Raw genomic sequence first — 6,664 nt, forward strand, 5'->3', positions numbered from 1 at the left:
CCAGGGCTCGAGACTCGCCTCCGTGGCGGCCAATGGGAGCGGGTCTGCCCGCCCCCGCTCGGGCCCCGCCCCTCGGCGGGCCCCGCCCCTCGGCGGGCGCCGGCCCCGGGAACGGCCCCGGGAAGGGCCCCGGGAACGGCCCCGGGAACGGCCCCGGGAACGGTCGCACCATGGGAGGGTGGCGGGATATGTCCACGGAGGTAGGGGCCCCGAGGCAGAACCCACGGGTGGGCAGAGCGCGGTTCTCGTCCCGGCCGCCGGTTGGGGGCTTTCGCGCGTCCCTCGGCGGCCCGGCGGCGCTGGCTCCGCCGTATCCCCGTTGTCTCCCCGCAGGCGCTGGAGGACCAGTACTCTCCCAGTCACTGGTCCCCCCGCCTCGACCGGGACACCATCATCGACGCCCACGTCGCGGTGATGGCGGCAGGTGGGGAACGCGCGGCGCCGGGAGAGGGGCTGCGCTCGGTGCCACGGCCCCGTGCTCCACCGCCTCCCCTCCCGCAGGAACCGAACGGGCTCGGGCCAGCGCGCAGACCTCGCTGCACGTCCCCTATGGCCACGGGGACGGGGAGAAGCTGGACATCTATTTTCCCACGGACCCTTCTGAAAGTGAGTGGCGGGGGTGGCGGGGACGGGAGTGGGCAGGGTGCACACCCGGCTCATCCCCCGCTGTGCTGCACAGCCTTCCCGGTTCTCGTCTACATCCACGGCGGATACTGGCAGTGCTTGAGGTGAGAGACTCCTCGGGAAGGGACCCCTCACCAAGTCTTGCTGACTCCTTCTCCTGGCACTGGGACTCGCTCTGGGTACACGGGTCTGACCGGTCCCCAGCTGGCCCTGCGGCCCCCGGTTCCCGCAGCCTGACAGCATCTCTGTCCCCCAGTAAGGACCATTCGGGGTTTGCAGCCCCCCCGCTGGTGTCGCAGGGGGTGGCAGTGGTGGCGGTGGGGTACGACATAGCCCCTAAAGGTAGGTGCTGCCCTGCAGAGGCTGCAGCTGCCTGCGTAGCCCAGTGCCCTCCAACCCTGCCCTTTGTCCTCTGCTTAGGCCACATGGACACCATGGTGCTGCAGGTGCGCCGCAGCCTCGTCTTCCTGGTGGAGCGGTACCCCAGGATCAGGTGGGTGGTTCCCAGGTCGGGGGGTGGTCTGTGAGACTGGCTGGGGGGACAAACACGGCCTGCAGCGGGACAAAGGTTTTGGCACCTCGATCCAAACACTGGGCAGTGCCTGTGGCCACAATCCCATAACTGCATGAGGCAGCAGCCGACAGATTGGGAAACATCTGAGCTGACACATTCGAGCTGTGCCACCTCCTCTGCACGGAATAAAGTGTACCTAAGTGTCCCTAGGTGCCCCTCTCAGTCGCTCCCTCCTACCGGCTCGCTGCTCCTTCCTTTCAGAGGCATTTACTTGTGCGGACACTCGGCAGGGGCCCACCTGGCAGCCATGGTGCTGTCCACAGACTGGTCGGAATTCCAAGTGGTGCCAGATATCAAAGGTAACGTTGCCATGTCCCAGAAGAGGGCTGGGAGAAGAACTGGTCTCCACACCTGGGACAAGGCTGTGGGGCTGTGCAGCCCCAGGTGATTCTGAGGTCCCCAGGGCTGTGGGAGCCACCCAGGCTGCAGCTCCTCATCTGCCAGTGCCTCTGCCTTCAGGAGTGGTGCTGGTGAGCGGCGTGTATGACCTGGAGCCCATCCTGCACACCTATGTGAATGATCCTCTTAACATGAGCCGGTGAGCCCTCATGCTCTGGGGACAGCCACGGGGACAGAGCACAGGCAGGCGAACGTCAGTGGCTCTGCAGCCACCCTGCCCCTATGCCTGCCCCAGCTGGTGAGTCCAGCTGATGGCACGGGTGCTCCTGGAGCAAAGGGCTTTGTGAGTTGCCACCGGTGTGACTCCTGCAGGGAGGTGGCCCAGAGGAACAGCCCCATGAGACATGTCACCCCGGCAGTGCCAGCAGCCTGTGAGGTGCTCGTGGCTGTGGCCCAGCACGACTCCCCAGAGTTTCGCAGGCAATCACAGGAGTACAGCCAGGTGAGCATCAGGCGGTCGCAGGAGCGTGGCCAGGTGAGCTCCAGCAGCACCCTGCTCGGCTCTGGTGGCGACACTGCTCCAGGCAGCCCTCACCAACTTGCCCAACTGGGAAGAAAAACTTCTGTGCTGAGCCAGAGCAGTTTCTGGCTCACCGGAGGACACCAGTCCTAGCTAAGACATTATTCCTGCTGCATGTCCAGGACATGTGGAGTTTGGGGTCCATCCTGCTGGCACTGCTCTCTCCACAGGCCCTGCGTGCAGCCGGCTGGTCTGTCTCTCTGCTGGATCTGGCTGGTGTGGATCACTTTGACGTCATTGAGAAGCTGTCGGAGGACAGCTACGTCCTCACTCAGGTAGTGAGTGACACAGGAGGGCTGTGCCAAGGCGGGTCAGGTGGGCTGTCACCTCCCTGCAGGGAGGTGCAGGGTCAGGGGCTTTTCACAGGGTTTGGCTTCTCATCCCAGGTGATTCTGAGCATGATTTCAAGAGCATGATGGCATGTCAGGAGTAAACAGATGGGGACCATGGCCCTGTGTGGTGGCAACAGGCATCTGGATCCTGCTGCCTGCTGCCTCCTCGGTCTAACACAGGGCGACCACTGTGTCAGACCCACACCGTGCCCTCTCTGCACAGCCCAGCCTCTGCCCCTTCCCTGGGGTGTTCCTGGCTGCTGGAGTGCAGGGGACTGAGGGCTGCAAGGCTCTGTCTGGGCAGCTGGGTCATGAAGTTTGTTCCCTCAGTGCCCTTTAAACTGCACATTGACAATACAAAATAAATATAATAAATATTTAATGAGAATAATAAATAAAATAAAATATAAATGAGAATTACCGCTGCCTGGGGTAGTGCTTCCCAGGGAGCCAGTGAGTGCACACCCAAAGCAACTGCTGCTGTGAGAATCCCTTCTTCCAGTGTGGAGTTCTGGGCCTTGCTGACCCAGAACATGACAGGGAAGCCTGGGGAGCCCACCTGCTGCTGTGGGACAGAATGACATCTGTGAATGGGAGTGACAGAGCCGTCTGGGCCAGGCTGGGCTCATGCTCCTGGGACAGTCCTGGCCTGACACAAACCTTGGCACTGCTGAGCAGCAACCCTGATCCTGTGGCTGAGATGCTTCCATGTCCTCAGGAGCATTTGTCCCTCTGCTGGGACCTTGGCTGTGATGATGTACCTGCTGCAGAGCAAGGAAAAGAGCACATTTGAGGGGAAACACCCTTCACAGCTACAGTACCTACACAGTACCTAACTATTGCTGTTGGATACAAAATGATTCACATGGACACAGCTCAATGTGTGATAGGAAAAAGAGTGCAATTTATTCTGTGGTTTCAGTATTTATAGATTCTTGACAATGACCAGAGATTAGATAGTTAGGTTACCACCTTCCCAACCACACTGGTAGTGAGAAATGACCATCAAAAGACATTTCTTCAATGAAATGTATAAATATCTATGTTTATAGTTACCTTCCTGGGAAAGTAGCTAGAAACTATGAAAACAAGATCAAAAGGCTTAATTCTCAGGGTGACACCTAACTACAGTAAAATGTGTTTATTTTGTGCACTGACTGCCTCAAGGGCTGGGGTCTCTGCTAGGCTGGGCTCACATTGGTTTGTCAGGCTGCCTGTGAGGGCTGATGTGACAGCTGGGAACACATCTGGAGCACAAAGGGGCTGGTCCCAGTCCTTGCTTTGAGCTGCCCAACTGCTGCAGCTGCGGGGCTGGCAGAATGTTCAGGCTCCCCCAGTGCCTGGAGACATCGGATGCAGTCCCAAGGCCAGTTCCTCCTGGCACTTCCTGGCCACAAATTCCAGCTTTCTCCTTGCGAGCTCGGTGTCACGGTCCGAGATGTCGCGGTGCCAGACAGCACGCACAGTCCGTGCTGACCAGGGGAGCAGCAAGACGCTGACAGCCTGCCCAGTCTCAGCCACCTCCTCCTCGCTGACGGCACGCAGGCGGCCGCAGAGCTCAGCGGGGGATGGCCAGGTCCCCTGGACATTTACCATCACAATGTTGGTCTCCACCGCTGCCAGGTTGATGGATAAGAGGGGAGAGTCCAGCACATGGATACCTGCGGGAGGCCGAGGTTGTGCAAACCCACTGCCCAGCTACCTGGAAGAGAATACCTGCCCCAGCCCTGCCCCAGGTTCTGAACGAGGGAGAGCCTTTTCTCCCCCCGTGTGGTACCAGGGTCACTGAGCACAGCACGGGGACAGTCACAGCATGATCCTGGCACTTCAGCCAGGTGAGGATCCCAACAGCTGCTCCCCACGCAATGGAATTCATCACAATGCTCATCAATCTCCTCTGGCTTTGGCCCTGCGCCCCTCGCTTTGCAAAAGACTATAAAATTATACCCCAAACTTACCTTCCTTTGAGATCTCCCCAACGGACAGAAGACTCTGCGTCGTTGGATGGCTGAGTGGACTTTGATGTTGGTAGCTATAATCCCCTTACTCTCTTTTCCTTATGCTTTGCTTTCTCCTCTTTTCTCTCTATCGCGTATTAGTGCTGATGAGCACTCAATAAAGTGTGTTTTGCTGTTTAAGTCCTTGGTTTGCTGATAATCTTTTGTACTCTAAGACCGGCTAAAAGAACCACATCACGAATCCCACCTTGCGGATCGTGACACCTGGCTGGAGACGGAGTGCGGCCATCCAGAGATGGCAGTCACTAGTACCGTGTATTGCTGGGCAGTGCCAGGTGTGCTGTTACATCCCAGCACACTCAGGGAACCCAAGGTACCTTCTGCAAAGCGCCGGGCGTTGGTGTGGTCTCTGCGAAGTGTCGCCTCCGCGCGCTGCAGCCCGAGGCGGGCAGCAGCCGCCAGCACTCCCGCCTGCCGCATGCCCCCGCCCAGCAGCTTCCGCACACGCCAGGCCTCGGAGACAAACTCCCTGCACCCTGCCAGCACCGCACCAGCCGGGGCACCCAGGCCCTGCAGAACCACCAGCGGGGTCACTCCAGCTGTCCCAGGGCACCTGTCCCTCAGGGGTTGGGGCCCAGCCTGCCAGGTGTGTTCTTAGCTCAACACCTGCAAACAAGGGCCAAGGTCTGGCTTGTGCCAGCCCCTGCCAGCCCTGGGGACCCCTCCCCACACAAGCAGACCTTGGAGAAGCAGAGGGACACAGAGTCACAGTGCTGGGCAATCTGAGCTGGCTGCACACCCTGGGCCACTGCTGCATTCAGCAGTCGTGCGCCGTCCATGTGCACCCGCAGCCCGTAACGGTCAGCGAGCCCACGGACCTGGGAGTCAGAGGGACAGCTGGTTTGGGAGGGACCCCTGGGGCATCTGGTGCTGCCCCAAGCCGTGCTCCGAGCTCCAGTGTCCCCAGAGTGCCACTGTGCAGGGCCCAGCTGCCCACGCCAGGCAGGGTTGTGCCAGCACCATCTGCGGGCTCTCACCTGCCTGAGATAGGTGAGGGGCAGTGCCCGGCCCCCTGCCGAGCTGTGTGTGTTCTCCAGGCAGATGAGCTCAGGGCGCGGGTGGTACCGGCTGCCGTGGGCCTCACGGATGGTCAGCTCCAGCTGGTCCAGGTCAAATGTGCCATTCGGCAGATCTGGCAGTGCCTGGGTGTGCACACCGGCAACCTGTGCTGGGGCAGGGGAGAGCATGGAGCTGAGAGGACACAGTGCTGGTGCACAGGGGCTCCTGTCCTCTGTCCTCTCCATCGGGTGTGTACAGCCCCCACTCGTGCTGCAGCCCGTGGACCGGGACAATAATCCAGGTGATGCTCTGGAAGCGGATCCTCCGCCTGGCCCGGCCCTGGCAGCCAGAGGAGGGCAGCAGGCGGCTGTCCTCCTGCCCTGTGCGCACCAGTGCCACCAGTGCCACCAGTGCCACCGTGCCCGCCGCTCTCACCTGCGCGGCCCCGCCGTGCTCGTAGAGGTGCAGGTGGCTGTCCTGGCCCAGGAACAGCTGAGCCCCCCTGCGCTGGCAGTGGCTCATCACTGGGAGAGAAGGGCCGTGAGGGAGGGGACCAAGGGCAGCATCCCACAGCCTGGAGTGCAGCCCCGGACTCACCGGCGATGAGATTTGCCATGGTGGCCGTGGGCACGAACAGAGCCGATTCCGTTCCCAGAGTCCCCGCGGCCAAGCGCTGCAGCTCTGCGGGGCGACACGGGTGTCCCGGGGGCTGGCACTGGGCGGGCCCAGGGGCTCGGGGACCCCACAGGTTCCGGCTGCCCCCGCCTCGGGGGCTTGCAGGCGGGGACCCCTCGGGAGGCCCGTCCCCTCCACCCACCGTTCACTGCCGGGTCCTCCCCGTAGTCGTCGTCGCCCACGGCGGCGCGGGCCATGGCGCGGCGCATCCCCGCGCACGGCCGGGTCACCGTGTCGCTCCGCAGGTCCACGGCGAGCGGCCCCGCGGCGGGACCCCGCGGCTGCGTCCCCCCCGGCACCCCCCCGGGCCCGGGCAGCCACCGCCGCCGCAGCACCGCCCGCATCGCCGGCGCCGCCTCCCGCGAGTGCTGCCGGGCGGGGGCGGGATCGCCCGTCCCGGGAACGGGTCCCGCACACACGGGGCGGGCACAGGGCAGCGGCTCCTGCACGGGAGCGCCGTCCCTACAAGCCCCCCATCCCTCCATCCTCTCCCACTGGCGCTGCGAACACGGGTGGGCGCCGC

The 6,664-nt window shown here is 62.4% G+C and overlaps 2 protein-coding genes and 1 long non-coding RNA gene across 3 annotated transcripts; 1 reads left to right on the forward strand and 2 right to left on the reverse strand.

The window, feature by feature from the left end:
• The first annotated feature begins 86 nt into the window (after positions 1–86).
• AFMID (arylformamidase) lies at positions 87–2,869 on the forward strand. The gene is made up of 11 exons (XM_015646150.2): positions 87–200; positions 334–424; positions 502–606; positions 680–728; positions 881–966; positions 1,045–1,117; positions 1,400–1,497; positions 1,658–1,736; positions 1,910–2,039; positions 2,288–2,392; positions 2,504–2,869. The coding sequence occupies exons 1-11, from the start codon at positions 171–173 to the stop codon at positions 2,531–2,533; spliced, it is 876 nt and encodes a 291-aa protein (XP_015501636.1). The 5' UTR covers positions 87–170; the 3' UTR covers positions 2,534–2,869.
• LOC117245262 lies at positions 2,812–3,421 on the reverse strand. Its single transcript, XR_004499762.1, has 2 exons — positions 3,110–3,421; positions 2,812–3,033 (listed from the first exon to the last, which is right to left on the reverse strand). It is a non-coding gene; the product is annotated as an uncharacterized LOC117245262 (long non-coding RNA).
• Positions 3,422–3,674: 253 nt separating this feature from the next.
• On the reverse strand, positions 3,675–6,446 carry LOC107212642 (probable low-specificity L-threonine aldolase 2). Its single transcript, XM_015646148.3, has 7 exons — positions 6,284–6,446; positions 6,064–6,147; positions 5,902–5,990; positions 5,445–5,630; positions 5,148–5,285; positions 4,785–4,977; positions 3,675–4,110 (listed from the first exon to the last, which is right to left on the reverse strand). The coding sequence occupies exons 1-7, from the start codon at positions 6,348–6,350 to the stop codon at positions 3,773–3,775; spliced, it is 1,095 nt and encodes a 364-aa protein (XP_015501634.1). The 5' UTR covers positions 6,351–6,446; the 3' UTR covers positions 3,675–3,772.
• Between the last annotated feature and the right edge of the window lie 218 nt (positions 6,447–6,664).

Source organism: Parus major, chromosome 18 (assembly GCF_001522545.3).
Source record: "Parus major isolate Abel chromosome 18, Parus_major1.1, whole genome shotgun sequence".
Taxonomy (NCBI): Eukaryota; Metazoa; Chordata; class Aves; order Passeriformes; family Paridae; genus Parus; species Parus major.